The 19,113-nt window shown below is 42.8% G+C and overlaps 1 protein-coding gene across 1 annotated transcript in view; it reads left to right on the top strand.

The window, feature by feature from the left end:
* Positions 1-19,113, top strand: part of ALK (ALK receptor tyrosine kinase) — a 553,261-nt gene that overhangs the window by 436,944 nt on the left and 97,204 nt on the right. Inside the window, exon 9 of the mRNA XM_038395333.2 lies at positions 3,645-3,814. Within this exon, the coding sequence (XP_038251261.1) occupies positions 3,645-3,814 (170 nt within the window). The remainder of the gene's footprint in view (positions 1-3,644; positions 3,815-19,113) is intronic.

Here is a 19,113-nt window from a genome sequence, read left to right as displayed (position 1 = left end):
GGTTTATATTTCATTCCTGACAATAAGAGAAAATGAGTCCTAAAACGAGAAAACACCAGGAAATAATTTTATATACAGAGATAAAGAGCCACTAAGGGACTTTGTTACATTAGATGTAACCAAAATGCTTGAGATTGTGCTCTATACAGTACTTTAATTAATAAAAAGCAAAATATCACTGGATCATAATTGGAAAGTCTATAAAAACCTGAAGAGAAGGAGGGAAAAACTAATTTTTGAAAGGAATATCTAGGGGATGAGCATGTAATTGCTAGCAACACCCTCTTATTGCAGTCATTCTGCACTTGTTTCTGCTGCTGCCTGAATATGGGAGTTCATCACTGAAAAAGCTGTCAGGTCTAACTTGTATCTATTAGATCATGTCTAAAGAGAGAGTGAGCCTTAGAGTTATGGATCACACAAGTTTTAAAGTCGTCCTTTTATAATAAAGTACATGTGCACTGAACATAAAAGTGATAAGAAAACGGTCCATGTTTTAAACTTGTCTGTTGTTTTGGGTTGTTTTTTTTTTTTAAAAAGGCACTGCTCCAATGGCATATATGAGGTACTGGGGGTTTCCACATACATAGACTCATAGATTATGGTCAGAAGGGACCATCATGATTCAGGGCAGAAGAGAAAACTATCCCACTGTGTAGAAAAGATGGGAAGTATGGCAAGAGACCACCCTGGCTTAACCAAGAGATCTTCAGTGATATGAAACTCAAAAAAAGAGTACTACAAAAAGTGGAAACTAAGTCAAATGACAAAGGATGAATATAAACAAATAGCACACGTATGTAGGGACAAAATTAGAAAGGCCAAGACGCAAAACGAGATTAAACTAGCAAAAGACATAAAAGGTAACAAGAAAACATTCTACAAATACATTTGAAGCAAAAGGAAGGACAAAGACAAGGTAGACCCATTACTCAATGATGGGGGGAAACAATAACGGAAAATATAGAAATGGCAGAAGTGCTAAGTGACTTTTTTGTTTTGGTTTTCACCAAAAAGATTAGTAGTGATTGGTCATCTAACATAATGAATGCCAGTGAAAATGAGGTAGGATCAGAGTCTAAAATAAGGAAAGACTAAGTTAAAAATTACTTAGACAAGTTAGATGTCTTCAGGTCACCAGGGTCTGATGAAATGCAGCCTAGAATACTCAAGGAGATGACTGAGGAGACATCTGAGCCATTAGCGATTATCTTTGAAAAGTCAGGGAAGACAGCAGAGATTCCAGAGCATTGGAAAAGGGAAAATATAGTGTCAATCTATAAAAGGGGGAATAAGGACAACTCAGGGAATTATAAACCAGTCAGCTTAATTTCTGCACCCGGCAAGATGGAGCAAATAATTAAGCAATCAATTTACAAACACCTAGAAGATAATAAGGTGATAAGTAACAGTCAGCCTGGATTTGTCAAAAACAAGTCAAGTCAAACCAACCTAATTGCTTTCTTTGACAGGGTAACAAGCCTTATGGATAAGGGAGAAGCAGTAGATGTAGCATATCTTAACTTTAGTAAGGCTTTTGATACTCTCTCGCATGACCTTCTCAGAAACAAGCTAGGGAAATACAACCTAAATGGAGTTACTATAAGATAGGTGCATAACTGATTGGAAAACTGTTCCCAGAGAGTAGTTATCTGTGGTTCACAGTCATGCTGGAAGGGCATAGCGAATAGGGTCCCACAGGGATCAGTTCTGGTTCCAGTTCTGTTCCATATCTTCATCAATGATTTAATAATGGCATAGAGAGTACACTTATAAAGTTTGCAGATGATACCAATTCAGTAAAGACAAATGCAAAGTACTCCAATTAGGAAGGAACAATCAGTTGTGAACATACAAAATGGGAACTGACTGCCTAGGAAGGAATACTGCAGAAAGGGATCTGGGGGTCATAGTGGATTACAAGCTAAATATGAGTCGGCAATGTAAGACTGTTGCAAGAAAAGTAAACATCATTCTGGGATGTATTAGCGGGAATGTTGTAAGCAAAACATGAGACCTAATTCTTCCAGTCTACTCTGCGCTGATACAGCCTCAACTGGAGTATTGTGTCCAGTTCTAGGTGCCACATTTCAGGAAAGATGTGGACAAACTGGAGAAAATCCAGAGAAAAGCAACAAAAATGATGAAAGTTCTAGAAAACACAACCTATGAAGAAATATTGAAAAAAGTTGGGTTTGTTTAGTCTGAAGAAGAGAAGAGAGAGGGGGGACATAACAATTTTCAAGTACATACAAAGTTGTTACAAGGAGAAGGAAGAAAAATTGTTCTCCTTATCTTCTGAGGCTAGGACAAGAAGCAATGGGGTTAAATTGCAACAAGGGAGGTTTATGTTGGACATTAGAAACAAATTACTGACTGTCAGGGTGGTTAAGCACTGGAATAAATGGCTAGAGAGGTTGGGGCATTTCCATTGTTGGAGATTTTTAATAGCAGGTTAGACAAACACCTGTTGGGATTGTCTAGATAATACTTAGTCCTGCCATGAGTGCAGCAGACTGGACTTAGATGACCTCTTGAGGTCCCTTCCAGTCCTATGATTCTGGATCATCTAGTCTGACCTGCACATTGCAGGCCGCAGAACCTCACCCACCCACTCCTGGAATAAACCCCTGACCCGTGCTGTGGCTGAGTTACTGAAGTCCTCAAATCATGGTTTAAAGACTTCAAATTACAGAGAATCTATCATTTACACTAGTTTAAACCTGCAAATAACCTATGGCCCAGGCTGCAGAGGAAGGGGAAAAACTCTCAGGCTCTCTGCCAATCTGACCCGGGGGAAAATTCCTTCCCAATCCCAAATATGGCGATCAGTTAGACTCTGGGCATGTGGGCAAGATGCACTAGCCAGACACCTGGGAAATAATTCTCTGTAGTAATTCAGAACCCCCCCCCCCATTTAGTGCCCCGTCACCAGCCATTGATGTGGTGAAATCCTGCCCCCATTAAAGTGAATGGGAGTTTTGCAATTGACTTTGGTGGAGCCAGGCTTTCACCCCTAGACTCCAGCTAAACCACTAAATTTTACCATAGTTCATAAGCCAAAACATGGGACAAAGAGCCAGACTGGGGGAGATGAGAGAAATAACCATGTAAAGAGCCAAATGTGGTTTGAGAATTACGGAGCTCTAATTTTTTAACTGAATATAAAACACCTGAATACTTACCTGAGTATAAGAATCCTGCACCAAGTACCCATGTATTCTAAGATAGATAGATGGGTATAAAGGGCCTGACTTTCATTTAAACTATCACTATTTATACCATGCACTGTAAAGGGGCCTTAAAATGGGTATAAATTACACGTGAACCCACTTTTTAGACCGCTTTGCACTATCAGAATGGTATACAAGGGGCCTTAGTGTAAATGCAAATCAGGCCCACAAGTTTTCCATTTACTTCTTGTATCTTTACTACCATATTGCACCAAATACCTCTGCACAACAATATTGCCCTAAATATTTGGTGGCTACCCCTTTGCCGAGAGGAGAAGAACATCAGGGAAGAAGGATTGAGGATTTGGAGGGAGGGAAAGAAGGAACTGAAAGAGAAGAATTGGGGATTTAGTTTATTTATGGATAACTAACATGTCTTGCTTGCTTCCTTATATGTTCTCTTCCTTGTAGCTCCGAATGTCATGGCTCATCCACGGCTTCTTGTTTGGAAATATTTCCCTGGTCCTTGTCGAGAACAAAACGGGGAAGGAACAGAGCAGGACGTTCTGGCACTTCACTAACAGTGAAGGTTTGGGAGTCTGGCAGTGGATGGTTTTATCTCTTCCTGACGTATCAGACAGGTGGGAGCCTCTCTTCTTTCTCCTCATCCTTTTCTTCCCTCCCAATGAGAAGGCACTTCATCAGCAGCTGATTAGCATCCAAAATTGCCTGAGCACTCTTACAAACAGAGTATTCAGCTCTGAGAGGGAGGGAGGTGCTTTGCCTCCCATTGGGACATTCTGTTATGGGTAGGGAGTATGCATCAGTGAGAGGTTAGAGCAGAGCACTCTGCATAAGGTCGAAAGCTGGTCTCTCTCACCAACAGAAGTTGGTCCAGTAAAAGATATTGTCTCTTCAATATCCTGGGACCGACATGACTACAGCACCACTGCATACAGAGTGCTAGGTGTCAGCATTCCTGGGTTCCATTCCTGGCTCTGCCACTGAATCACAGTGTGGCCCTGAGCAAGCCACTTAAATTCTGCCTTGGTTTCCCTGGCTGGATGTAATATTTCACGTTCATTACCGTTTGCAAAGCATGTTTAGATCCTCAGATGAAAGACCCTATTGACATTGTACTAGAGTTGGTCCTGGGCTGTATAATTCAGTTCTAGTTCCAGATTTCAAACTCCCCAAATTTCAAGGCATGTTTGGATCTAGCATTTAATTCAGTCCAACGTGGAAGGGCCAGCCACAAAACTAGAACCCGCATGTGATTGAGAATTCTAGCCCCCTGCACCAAACAATAGCAGTCCACTTCTAATAAGGCGTCATCTCATTCCTGGCAGTGGTGTTAGTTCTGCTTAACTTTCACATATTAGTTCTCTCACCAAAGGACTTTTATACCATAAAATATCCACATGACAACCTGTGCTAAATTGCAGAGTGTCATGTGACTAGGACATAGGCGGGTTGTGACTAGTGGTTGGAGTCAGGCCTAGTGGCTGGAGCCGAGGGTCAGACCCAGAAGTCAGGAATCGGAGCTGAGGGTCAGAGCTGAATTAGCTGGAATGAGGCAAGGCAGAAGCAGGACTGGGTCTGAGGCAATATTTGCAAACACTTTCAGCAGCCAGTGTCCTGTTGCTGATCTTAAGAGCAGGTCTCCTTATCCTCTCAGCCTATTGAGCAGATGGGTCATTCAGGTGGCTCAGTTGGGGCTCAGTTGCACTTGTTAGACTGTCTGAGGTTTAAGCTAGCAGGTAAGCACGCTAGTTGCAGGCCCTGACACAGAGTATTGTTTTATCAGTCGACTGCAGATCTCCTTCAAAGGGATGCTGTCTGATTTGTTTACTTTTATTTCAAATGCACTGCGTCATGTGCTGTTCATAGAGGAGACATCTATATAGTCACCTTCCATTGCTCTGATCTTTAGGACACAATATAGATCTCTTTTCTATGTGGTAAGGATCAAAGTCTTTGATCTTTCTGGAACTCTCTGCCCTTTCTGAAGCTCTGTGCCCTAGGAAAAATGGATTTAATTAAAGGGTTAGCTTGCCTCATGAGAAGTTCTGAAAAACATGATGCAGTTGTGTCTTTTTATCTAGCTGGGTCTTGGGAATGTGTGTAGGGTGCCAATACAAAAGTGCACAGCCATTACTTTATCATCAAATGCATAATTAATATGGATGCATCAAAGATTTTTAAAACATCAACATTAGCCTTATTGTGCAGTCACCACTGGTGGCACACCTGGCTGCTTCCTTCCTTTAAGCTATGTTTTCCTTTGAAGAAGGAATGTATTTTGCCATTATTATTCCTGTGAATTATTATTTACTTAAGTGCTGCCATGGAAATGCCTCCCACTTGAGTTAATCTGTACCTCTACCCTCCTGTTATGTCTATGTGCACTTTAAACTTTCTCTCATGGCAGATTGAATAAGATAGGGTATTTTGATCTTGGGAACCAGGTCCAGTAGTAAGTCAATAAGTCCTTGCAAAATTCTGAGCTTTTCCTGTGAGGTGCTGAGCACCCTCAAATCCCAGTGTTCAGATGGAAAAACTGTTGAGTTCATTGAAGGGATTGGAGGGGAGGGGTTAGAAGAGGAAGATCAAGGGCTCTGAGGAGGCTTCAGAGTTTTGATGCATCTTAGAAAGTGTTAGGCCTTGTATACACCCAGAAGTTACGCTGTGCTAATTAAAATCAATTTTTAAAATGGATTTAGTTTTAATCAGTGCAAGTCTTGTTTGGGAAGGATGCAAGGTTCCTGTGAGGCTTGGAAAGACTGCAGAAATTCCTGCAGGCCTCTTCTTTCCCAGCACCTGAGACCTGCTTCTTAGGAAGTCTGAAGTGCTTAGAGACTCACAGTTTAGGAACTGCACAGCTGAAGATACAGATGTGCTGCTAAAGGAAACTGCAGTATATAGTATTTTAATGGTGACTGAGGAAGGTTTTAGTATAACTTATGTATTTAACTAACCGGAAGAAGTACCTGATGAAACAAACACATAACTGATGCTGAAATCTAGCCTGTCTGCATCCTCTGCCTGATGGTATGTCAAAGTCAACACTTTGATCTGGAGGTGTAATTTCGAGCTCAAGAAGATAAATCTGCCGCTACTTCTAATACAGCAAATAGAGTCTAACTGCAGCAGCACCAGCGGCAGGAGGGGTTAGCTGCCCAAGTACATACTAGCGTCTCAGACAGGATTGTACTCGGGATAGTTAGCCCTCCCATCACTTGTGCTGCCATGGCTACACTTCTGGCTTTTTAGCATGCCAGCTTGATCAGCGGTAGCACAGGTATGTCTCCTTGAGTTGGGAATCACACCTCCCACCGTGAAGTGTAAACATATCTTCAGTCTCTGTAACTGGTTTCTCTCTATGAGGGAGTCTGTATTGAATACCTGAAAATGTGACACCCTATAGTATCGTGCAGGAGGTGCAGCACCTTTAAACATCCAACTGAAGCTTACTACTTTAATAGCACACACCAGGCCAGTATACCTCTTCTACGGGAGACATGAGCGAGCATGCTGTGTGTGGAAACCTGCATGGAAAGTTCTACTGATAACTAAACAATACCTACCTAAAACTGCTCAGACGCATGAATTCTCACCAGGGACAACATGTTTACTCAAAAATTGCTTAGTCAAGAAACTCAAAATTAGGCTTATGGTGTTTCAAAGAAGCATTAAGAAAGTGTCCAAGAGATTAGATCACCTCCATCTTTGGATCCAGGTATCTACTAAATGCCTGATCTGTCTCACACTGCCTAGGAAAAAATATATACTTTGGCACAGGACCATAACTGTGACATTTCAGTGGTTTGGTTGGACTGGGAAGAGTGGTTTTACAGAGAAGATACTGAATTGGGACTCAGGAGATTTAGTTTACATTCCCAGTCTGCCACAGCTTGTGTGACCCTGGACAAAACATTTAATCTCTGGAGTAAAATGGGAATGTAGTACTTACTTTCTCCCATCCTTTGTTTGTCTTATCTTTTTAGATTCTAAGGAATCATCCAGTTGAGGCCTTCACAGCTGAAGTCCTATCTATTCCATGTGGACATTAAAAATCCTGGAACTCTATCCATAAGAGTAGGAGATTGGCTTTATGTCCTTGTCCAGAGTTTGTCCTCCCCACTCATGCTGCAAAGATCTGTGGCAGAGGAATGTCAGGCACATCAAAGCGAAACAGTATAAGAAGTAGCTTGAATGGTATTGGGACTAGAGGGACTGAAATGCATTTCCAGAGCCTGTGATACTTCTGTTGGGTGTGAGAAAAGGAAATAAAGGTCCTAGTGAAGTACATGCTACCAAGCTAGCTATGATAAAAATAAAAGAAACATGTTGTAGCAAAAACTTCTTGCTGTATGGGGGAAATGTCTGAATTTCCTTCTCTCCATTGTCCAAATATCAATCATCCTCTTCAGTTTCCCTTGCAAGGAGGCAAACCCTGCTAACTTTCACACATGCTGTCTCACTATTAAAGGGGGACTTTCAGGTTAAAAATAATTATATAATCTCTTATGTTACAAATTTTACCTTTTCATAAGAAGTGAAACAATGTTCAAAATCCAATCTACTTTTCAGTGCTTATGATTTTTGTTTGCCCTTTGTATTTCATTTGACTGTGACAGTGACCTGGATCTACAAAGGGACAGAGCATAGTAACACCTAACTTTTAGGCACCTAGAAAATCACAGGAACAATACTAACAAGGAGTCTGGTGGCACCTTAAAGACTAACAGATTTATTAGAGCATAAGCTTTCGTGGGTAAAAACCCCACTTCTTCAGATGCATGGAGTGAAAATTACAGATACAGACATAAATATACTGACACATGAAGAGAAGGGAGTTACCTCACAAGTGGAGAACCAGTGCTGACAGGGCCAATTCAATCAGGGTGGATGTAGTCCATTCCCAACAATAGATGAGGAGGTATCAAAATGAGGAACAATACTGCAACCCACAAAGCCTGAGTTTGCCACCTATGCTCCCTATTCAATGAATGGGGAGAGATGGGCACCTTAGAATGCAATCTACAAAACCCAGCACACTAGGTAGGCAAGGAGCAGCCCAAGCTAGCCAATGGGAGATGCCAACAATGGGTGTGTTCTAAGTCCTGCTTCGCTCTGAGATAGACTCATAAGTGTGGGCTGCAGAGAGGTGCCTATCTCTGCTTGCAATCCACAAACTGGGGAAGAGAGGAGTTCAGCTGCCTAACTCACATGTAGGGCCCAGTCCAGTAGGTGCACTCAGCAACTATCTAGCTCCACACAAAACAGCTAGGAAGGGGGACAACCAACCTCCCTTATAACTGTTTGTCCAGTAATTAAGGATACTCACCTGGGATGTGGGAGATCCTTGGTTCAAGTGCCCCCTCTGCCTGAGGAGGAGAAGGGATCTGAACAGGGATCTGTCACCTCGCAGGTGAGTGCCTTAATCATGGGGCTATTGAATATTCTGATGTGCAGCTTCTAAAGTCTTTCTAGTTTAAATTGTTCCACTTTATTATTTAGGTCAGAGAGCATGAGAATCACTCTGTCACCCAGTGGTTAAGGCACTCACTTGACAGGTGGCAGATCCCTGTTCAAATCCCTTCTCCTCCTCAGGCAGAGCGGGAACTTGAACTGAGGATCTCCCACATGAATATACCCTAACCACTGGGCTAACAATTATAAGGGTGGTGGTCCTCCGCTCCCCAGCTGTCATGTCTGGAGTTAGGTGACATCTATGCACTCCTACTAGATTGAGCTCCACATGTGATTTAGGCTCCCCTCCACCTATCTTCCCATAATTAGTGTATCACTCTGGGTCTTAAGCAGGAGATAAGCAGGCAGATGCCTAGACAGAGATAGAAATGCTCAGAGGTAGAAAAGTAGGCACCTAGGGAATTTTTACTGCAAAAACATAAGTTCTGAGTAGGTTTAGTCACCTACAAGTTTAGGCAGCAGCCAAGCTTTGTGGATTACAGTGATGCCAAAAAAAAGGATGGGGATTTAGGCACCTAAATACCTTTGTGGATCCAGCCGATCAGACAAGACTAGTCATTTAAGGTTTGGTTTTTTGAGAGTGTCAAGTCATTTTCACATTCTGGCTCTTATGCATTAGCACAGTCTAAAACATTTGGGTTGCAAGCAGTGCTGGGAAATGTTTTATTTAAATTATTTCCACTGGCAATAGGAAAAATAAAAAAATAGGAACATATCTTGGTATGGGTTTTTTTTTCTTTGAATCCTTTCATCAGGTTTCAGAGTAGCAGCCATGTTAGTCTGTATCTGCAAAAAGAAAAAGAGTACTTGTGGCACCTTAGAGACTAACAAATGTATTGAGCATAAGCTTTTGTGAGCTACAGCTCACTTCATCAGATGCATGCAGTGGAAAACACAGTGGGGAGATTTTATGGTCACAGAGAACATGAAACAATGGGTGTTACCATACACACTGTAAGGAGAATGATCAGGTAAGGTGAGCTATTACCAGCAGGAGAGTGGGGGAGGAAAAAACCTTTTGTAGTGATAATCAAGGTGGGCCATTTCCAGCAGTTGACAAGAATGTCTGAGGAACAGTAGGGGGTGGAAATAAACATGGGGAAATAGTTTTACTTTGTGTAATGAGCCATCCACTCCCAGTCTTCATTCATGCCTAATGTAATGGTGTCCAGTTTGCAAATTAATTCCAATTCAGCAGTCTCTCATTGGAGTCTGGTTTTGAAGTGTTTTTGTTGAAGAATTGTCACTTTTAGGTCTGTAATCAAGTGGCCAGAGAGATTGAAGTGTTCTCCAACTGGTTTTTGAATGTTATAATTCTTGATGTCTGATTTGTGTCCATTTGTTATGTACATGGTAGAGGGGCATTTCTGGCACATGATGGCATATATCACATTGGTAGATGTGCAGGTGAAGGAGCCTCTGATGGCAAGGTTGATGTGATTAGGCCCTATGATGGTGTCCCCTGAATAGATATGTGGACACAGTTAGCAATGGGCTTTGATGCACGGATAGGTTCCTGGGTTAGTGTTTTTGTTGTGTGGTGAGTATTTGCTTCAGGTTGGGGGGCTGTCTGTATCAAGGACTGGCCTGTCTCCCAAGATCTGTGAGAGTGATGGGTCGTCCTTCAGGATAGGTTGTAGATCCTTGATGATGCACTGAGGAGGTTTTAGTTGGGGGCTGAAGGTGATGGCTAGTGGCGTTCTGTTATTTTCTTTGTTGGGCCTGTCCTGTATTAGGTAACTTCAGAATACTCTTCTGGCTCTGTCAATCTGTTTCTTCACTTCAGCAGGTGGGTATTGTAGTTGTAAGAATGCTTAATAAAGATCTTGTAGGTGTTTGTCTCTGTCTGAGGTGTTGGAGCAAATGCGGGTGTATCGTAGAGCTTGGCTGTAGACAATGGATCGTGTGGTGTGGTCTGGATGAAAGCTGGAGGCATGTAGGTAAGTATAGCAGTCAGTAGGTTTCCGGTATAGGGTGGTGTTTATGTGACCATCGCTTATTATTTAGGGTTACAAAACCTACATTTGGGGTCAGGTTTAAGTGGCTGTCACTCTGGAAAGGAGGGATTCATTTCTGATTCCCCAGCAGCAAAGCTGCAGAGCTATCAATAATAATAGTAGCACTCTCCTTGTTACAGATAGAAGCACCCTACATCCCAAATCAATCTATTACCTTTCATTAAACTGGGTTATTTACCACTCCAGTGCCACCAGCCCAGATGGATTTAATTAAACTACACTGAAGCATATCATCTAACTGTCTTCCCTTCCTAGAGAAGATCAGTGCCACAGCCTATCCCCTAACCCCACATCAAAGGCTAGGAAGTGATTGGGAATGGGGGAAGGCGGAATAACTGTTTTCCATTAAAGGCCTAATGTAGCATGAAACTATCAGGGGCTGAGACATATCACCATTCTTATTACTCTTAAGGCAAATAAAACATGCTTTTTTCCATTGGAGTTAAAGGTAATTTGTCAGAATTAGACATGGGTTCAAGCCACAGAATTGTCATCTGGATTTAACCATCTAATATTTAGTGTCGGGATCCAGGCTTATGGTTCAGTTTATTACAAAGAGATAAAAGCCATTAGCAAGGTTGGTAAGTTTAACATTGGGTGTTGGATTGGGCTATCTGTCAGAAATCAATCTGCGAGCAACAGCTTTGGAAGGAATATCTTTCCAGCCAGGGGCAACAGAAGGTCCCTAAAAGTGGGGGGACCACCGGTGCCCAAACCGTGGCCCAACCCCCTGTGCTGCCCCTTCTCCCCAAGGCCCTGCCCCCATGCTGCCTCTTTTCCCCCAAGACTCCATCCTCTGCTTGCTCCTTTCTGCCCCTCCCGCTGTTGCTTGCCCTTACTGCCAGTGATGGGGCCATCACCCCCTGCCATTCCCCCACACACATTCTAGCACCCCTGTTTCCAGCAGCTGAGCAGGGATATTGTGGAATTTTGGAGCACCAATGACAGTGTTGCCAACTCTTGTGATTTTATCACCAGTTTCACAATATTTGGTGTTTTATTTACAGCTTCTGCTTCTGGAGACAAGTGATCAAATGAGAATCTCTACTTTTCTTTTCTTTTCTTTTCTTAAGTTTCTAGACCTCAGAGTTACTGAGAGAAGCTGTAAAATATAACTAGATCTTGCATCTTGGAGTTTCGGAAGCCAGATGGCAAATAAAAAACCCCCAAATGTAGGGGGTTTAATCTCATGATTTTTAAGTCAATCCCATGATTTTGGGGGGTCTGCTTAATGATTTTGAATGTTTAGGGTTGGCAATACTGGGATTATCTCAAAGCTCCTGTTAGCTCACCCAGCTATTCTTTTATGTTTCACACTGATTCTTGCTGTCTAGATTTTCCTGAGTCTAGTAGGTATTCCCTCAATTTAATTCAGTCTCTTCAAAAGGGTTTAGAAAATGATCGGGTGGGGCGGGGGAGGGAAGCCCTAACAACACAAGGAAAGCCCATAATTTCTTTTTTGTGGCAAGCTCATGTCACTGTGTCTGACTGGATTGTTCAACTTCTCATGCCAGTCACAGGCCTTTTCTACACTAAAAAGTTAGGTTAGCCAAGCTACATCACTCAGGTGTCAAAAATCCACACACACCCCTCAGCAACATAGTTAAGCTGACCTAACAGTGTAGCCAGCACTAGGTAGACAGAAGACTCCTCTCAGGGAGGTGGATTACCTATACCAGTGGTGGGCAACCTGTGGCCCACGGGCCACAAGCGGCCTATCAGGGTAATCTGCTTGCGGGCTGAGAGACATTTTGATGATGTTGACTGTCCACAGGCACAGCCCCCTGCAGCCAATGGGAGATGAGGGAAGCGGCCCACCACTTCCCGCAGATCCCATTGGCCAGGAACAGCGAACCATGACAACTGAGAGAGGCGGGGGGGCCGTGCCTGCAGTCCGACAATGTTAGCAAAATGTCTTGCAGTCCGCAAGCAGATTACCATGATGGGCCACAGGTTGCCAACCACTGACCTAAACTGATGGGAGAGCCCCTCCTGGCAGCATAGGTTGTGTGTACACTGATGCGCTACAGCTGTTCAATTGCAGCGCTGCAGCATTTCAAGTTTAGACAAGTCCACATCCGTTGTTCCACACAGCCTCTTAGGTGCCTAACACATTCAGCTCTCCTCAGCCTCAAATTCAGATGATGAAGAAAAGAGCTCTACAGTAAAAGAACCATTCATTCAGGTAGGTGTTCAGCATATCCAGCAGGCATGTCAGTTCATTCGATGAGGTCACAATCTACATATATGGCTCTCCTTAAAAATGTCCCAGTTTCTGAGATCTGCAGGGCTGCTTATGTGGTCTTCAGTACATACCTTCTCCAGACACTATGCCTTAGTTAATGCCTCTTGATCTGAGGCAGCAGTTGGCAATGCAGTTCTTTCCTCTGTAATGGACTCAACTCCAAAACGCTCTCTTCCTTATGGGAGCACCCATACAGATGTTACTCAAAAAAGAAAGAGAGGTTACTCACCCTGTGCAGTAACTGCAGTTCTTTGAGATCTGTTTCCGTATGGGTGCTCCACGACCCACCCTCCTTCCCCACTGCTTCAAAGTTTCCTTCTGAGACTCCATGGTGGAGAAACAACTGAGGGCAATTTGCCCACACAGCCTGATATAACCTCGGTGAGGGCCATGAGGATATCAACAGCACATATGCAGGCCAAACGGATGCTGTTAATGAAAATCTCCGATCAGAGGCACATGGGGGTGCACATGCCCCTGAAGTAACCAAAGTGGAGCACCCATAGGGGACACATCTCCAAGAACTTCAGTTATTGCACAGAGTGTGAAACATCTTTCTTTTTTCCTCAATATAGAACAGTATATTCTGTGGCAGGAAGGACAGTCTCTAATGCCCACCCACTGCTGTTCTATTTTGTAATGTTCTTCACTCATCCTAATGCCCTACTTTTGAAACACAGTTGGTGATAGGTGTATTAGCAATGCCTGTGACAGAAATGTTGCATGTATGTTTATTCCCTACAGCACCTTCCCCTTTAATAACAACTTTGAATCCTAGCAGCCCTTTTATTGTTGGCTCATAGGTAACTTTCTGAATGAAAGTTCTTTTTAGCTTTGCTTTACTGAGATGCCTCTATTTCTCCAAACAACTTCATTCCAACCAGGCGGTATCTCTTTTCTCATTTTCCCAGTATTTCTCTCTGTGGTAAGTGCTACCAGTGTGACATTTGTGCTATGGAAGCTATTAAGGCAACTGGGGTCAGTTGTCAGAAAGTTTGCTATTCCATTGGTACTTCAGACCTGTGCAGGACAAACAATAATTATTCTACTTAGAAAGAGACCTTGGCTTTCAGAGAAATACCATCCTTAAGTAAGAAACATTATCTGTACGTTCTGACTCTCTGTGTCTCTATCTCTGAATGTATGTTTGTACATGTAGTGACTCTCATGTGTTCCTTTTCTCGGACATCCTTGACTGGAATGGATTTTTGATTGTAATGATTATGAACCATTCCAGGCTATAACATGAAGAGAGCTGCATGAGACTGGCTGTTGGTTACCTGTATTGTATCTGTGAGCTGACGTTAAAAGCACTGTTGGGATTCCGAGTTGTTATTAAAAGGAGGGAGCTGTGGGGACTTAATATAAATGCAGGCTTTCTGAGCTCTCCACTCCAGATAAAATGTTCTTTGCTTCTCCCCAAAGAGGAGCAGAACTACTATACATAAAAAATAACAAACCTAAGGAATATGATCTCAATTTAGATGATGGAAGCAAAGAGAATTAGGGCTATTCTGTCCAGGGAAATTTACCAGCATGGCTATACCAGTATACTTATACGTGCATAGCTGTGTTGGTAAATTTCCCTGTATAAATAAATGATTTCAAGAGAATCCTTAAACTACTCAGTCAGGGTTGGAGGAAGTAAGAAGGTAAGATTAAGATCAAATACTGATGGATCTGAAGTGAAACCCCTGATTTAAAGATCCTGAGTTTGGGAGGAATTGGGATCCAGATCATAGATGGGTGCCTATTTCTATAATAGGCTCAGCCAAATTCCCAGATCCAAACTCTCCTACTATTTGGGGAAATTATTATCTGAATCCATACTTTCTGACTCAGGCCAAAGAAACCAACCAAAGAAAATGAATTCAGCTTGGTCTTGGATCGCCTTTCTCATCTCTAACTCTCAAGTATTTGAGCTGTCACTATCGTCTCCTGTGAGTGTGGTTTAAGTTTAAATAAAGCGTTACCCTACAGTCATCTCAATTGATGTTGCTCAAAAGCACGGGTGGCCAACCTGTGGTTCCAGAGCCGCATGCGGCTCTTCATAGGTTAATACACAGCTCCTTGCATAGGCGCTGACTCCGGGGCTGGAGCTATAGATGCTAACTTTCCAGTGTGCTGGGGAATGCTCAGTGCTCAACCCCCTGCTCTGCCCCGGGCCCTGCCCCCACTCCACCCCTTCCCCCTAGCTTGCTCTGCCCTTGGTCTTCCCTCCTCTCCACCAGAGCCTCCTGCGCACCGCGTAACAGCTGATCATGGCAGGCGGGAGATGTGGGGAGAAAGTGGGAGGCACTGATTGGTGGGGCTGCCGGCAGGCAGGAGGCGTTGCAGGTTGGAGTGGGGGGAAGCTGATGGGGGGCTGCTGACATATTAGTGTGACTCTTTGGCAATATACACTGGTAAATTCTGTCTCCTTCTCAGGCTCAGGTTGGCCACTCCTGCCCAAAAGGGAGATTTTAATTAGTCTTCCTGTCCATCTACTGAACATTTCCCATCTGCTTCAGAAAGAAAGCAAATCCCATGGAATATCATCAGATATTCCCATAAATCAGCTAAGATTAATGTATTGTTATCCAACACTCCACCACCACCTGCCATGCATCAGAGGAACCATTTTAAACATATCCTTAGGGTTGAACAGGACAAAAGCAGACACAAGAAGGACATCAGCACTTTAATGAAACGAAGAAGTTCCTCATGTTCTCAAGCTAAGATTTTCCAGGACTCAAGCCATTAAAACCACTATCGACCCTCACGTTGTTCCTGTAATGGAACTCAGCATGCAAACATAAAACTGTCTGACTAGCATTTGCAATTCATGTGCAGATGCTGCCGAGGTTTAATAAGCAGCAAACTCATGGCACAATTGTCAGCATTGATTTTTTTGTTGTTAGTTTTTTTTTCCAAATATCATCTGCAATCTCTGATCAAAGCATCTCTATTTGTAAGCACAATGTGAACATTAAATCACTTAATCTCTACGTAAAAGAATAAATGGACACAAATCATACTTCAAGAATTATAACATTCAAAAACCAGTTGGAGAACACTTCAATCTCTCTGGTCACTTGATTACAGACCTAAAAGTGACAATTCTTCAACAAAAAAACTTCAAAACCAGACTCCAAAGAGAGACTGCTGAATTGGAATTAATTTGCAAACTGGACACCATTACATTAGGCTTGAATAAAGACTTGGAGTGGATGGCTCATTACACAAAGTAAAACTATTTCCCCATGTTTATTTCCTTCCCCCCCTCCCCCCCGCACACACACACTGTTCCTTAGACGTTCTTGTCAACTGCTGGAAATGGCCCACCTTGATTATCACTACAAAAGGTTCCCCCCCACCTACCCCTTCTCCTGCTGGTAATAGCTCACCTTACCTGATCACTCTCTTTACAGTGTGTATGGTAACACCCATTGTTTCATGTTCTCTGTGTATATAAATCTCCCCACTGTATTTTCCACTGAATGCATCCAATGAAGTGAGCTGTAGCTCACGAAAGCTTATGCTCGAATAAATTTGTTAGTCTCTAAGGTGCCACAAGTCCTCCTTTTCTTTTTACAAGTCCATGTTAATCCACAACCTTTGAGCATGTTTATGGTCTGCCAACAGTCACTGCCCTTAGGACTTAATCCCAATGTCTATTAAAGTCAGTGGGAGTTTTACCGTTGAGTTCAATGGACATTGGATTAGGCTCAGAGTGTATTACATTAGTGACAATGTTCCTGTGCAGAAAGGGGAGAGAAAAGTCATCCATATTTTTTTCTCACTAATATGACATCTCCGTCTTCAGTTATGATTACATTTCTCTTAATTAGCCCATTAAGCTAAAACAGCTGAAGCTAACGATTGAAATGTTAGTTGACTAATGAACGTGTTTCAATGGAATTTGAGAGACATCATATTTCTAAATGAATAGTGACATTAAATCAGAGAGAAAAAAAGATGAACTATTTGTTGCAGACATGCTGGTCTCAGGGGAAAAAGTTTTCACTGAAGCTCCATTTGTTTTAGAAAAGAAATAAATGAGATTAACATAATCCCACAGTAATCATGGTGGATCTGAAGGTGTTTGACATTTGCATGTTTTTTCCATTTGGGACCTTATACACACACACTCCTTGCATCTTGCTCTGGGAATCATCTCTTGCTTGGTCTAGCACCTCTTCCACAGGACTCACCACCTTCTCTAGAAGTTGCTGTTGCCCTTTGGGCTTGATCTCTCATAATGTCCTGCAGATTCTTTTGCTATTCTGCCTGCAAACAAGGCCTGGCTCTCTATGTGGTGGGATTGTTGGAAGCTTTTCAGAGTCTTCTGCAGCTCTTCTTGCAGTTTCCCAGCCACTGCAGTCTTCTCCTGGTCAAGGCTTCAAAATTCTCAAGCCAGCTATAGATCCTGGACAAGCTCCTAAATGTGAAAGTGTGGGGTCCCATTCTTGTCTCTTTTCCAGGTACAAACTGCTTGGAGAGTCAAACACTGCATGTTTTTTTTCACTGTGTTTGCCCAGCAATCTGTACAAACTCAAGCAGCTCTGTATTGACAATATCCTACAATCCTTAGCTCACCTTCATTTCCTCTCCCTCCTTGGCCAAGTATCTTCCCCCCTGAGAGATCTGTCCTGCTCTGCCTTTCAAAAGCCAGCCAGTCTCTGTCTTCCCCACAAGCACTTCCCTTCCTGTGTCTTTTTTATCTCGTGGGTAATGGGCTAATTAGCCCTTTGGGCTCTCCTCAGCCCCTCCCAATCCAGCAATTAGGCACAGCTCTTCCTGATCAGGGCTACTTCCAAGCAACTCCTTGTTGTTGCAGTGACCAGAGTACTGTATCGATTACCGTTTCCCAGCTATCTGTCACAGACCCCCTTTGAATTGAGAGAAATTCCGGTCTTGTTCATATCTCCTTATGTAGTTAAGAAAATAAGAGTTCTGGACCTAGAACAGGTGAATAAAAGAAGTTCAGCGTACAAATAGAGACAAGACTATCAACCTATATACCGGAACATACAGGAAGTCTGGTGAACACAATGGGAAAATTCTGCCATCTGTTAAATCTGTGAAGCCCAAATTGTAGCAATGATGGTTAGCATTAACTCCAGTGAAGTGTAACAAAAGACAGACATTAACTTATTCCATTTACCGGACTTCTGATGTGGCCAGCTTAGATGATCGTTCTCTCTCCATAATTAGAAAAATTCTGTACTGGCAGGAGAAACTGATGAGACATGACTATAACAGGCAGTGAAGAGCAGACTTCAAAGGATGAAGAACTTGGATTCAGCCCCGCCAATCACCCAAAACTCCAGAAACAGTAAGGGTCAGAATTCAAAGGTGCCTAAAGAAGGAGAGAGGCTCCCAGTGGGATTTTCGGTTTCCCTCTTTAGGCATCTAAATACCTTTTAAATGTGGCCCTAAGGGCCTATCTGAATATTCTTGAGTCTGCAAAAGTTGGCTTGAAAACTGGCATGAAGAGCCTTTCTGTGTCATCTGTGAAATGAAAAGTCATCTCTCTAACTGGCATTCATTTGGCAGCCTCAGAAGAAAGGTGAAGGGCCACAGCAACTGAATTCCAGATAGTCCTCCAGTTTAGTACCAAAGCATGTTGGGGTGCTGTGGAGGAGGATTGTTCTGTCATTTCCTAAGCGGTGTCTATTCTGTGGACAAGCAGAACACCTCACAACTGTCAATATAACAACTTTCACCTGCATTCAGTTCATGCCAAAATGTTTTTAAACATTTCTGAAAACTCCACACAAACTGCAGACCATATTAACACACACATTCTCCTGATCGAAATACATATTGGGTAGGTAGCCCAGATATTTCCTGTAGGACTGAGTGAAAAGAATTCAGTTCTTCTTTGAGTGCTTGCATATGCCTGTTACCCTGTAGGTGTGTGCACGTCCCAGGCACTGGTGCCAGAGATATTTTTCCTAGCGGTATCTGTAGGGGCAGCCCAAACAATTGTCGAACTCCTCATGCTCTGAAGTGAGTGTATAAAGATCAGAGCCTTCCCACCCACACCTTTAGTTCCTTCTTACCATCCAAGGTCAGAGCAATTGTGTTCCCTTTGAACAAAAGCTTTTCAACTCTGTCAGAGATTCTTGTTTGCACTGTCTCAAGTGCTTGGGTGAGGGTCATGTTAGAGATAGGGCACTCTATTTGTTTTGGTTTT

This window comes from Dermochelys coriacea, chromosome 3, assembly GCF_009764565.3.
Source record: "Dermochelys coriacea isolate rDerCor1 chromosome 3, rDerCor1.pri.v4, whole genome shotgun sequence".
In the NCBI taxonomy this organism is placed as follows: domain Eukaryota; kingdom Metazoa; phylum Chordata; order Testudines; family Dermochelyidae; genus Dermochelys; species Dermochelys coriacea.
This window is presented reverse-complemented; position numbering and strand designations above follow the sequence as displayed.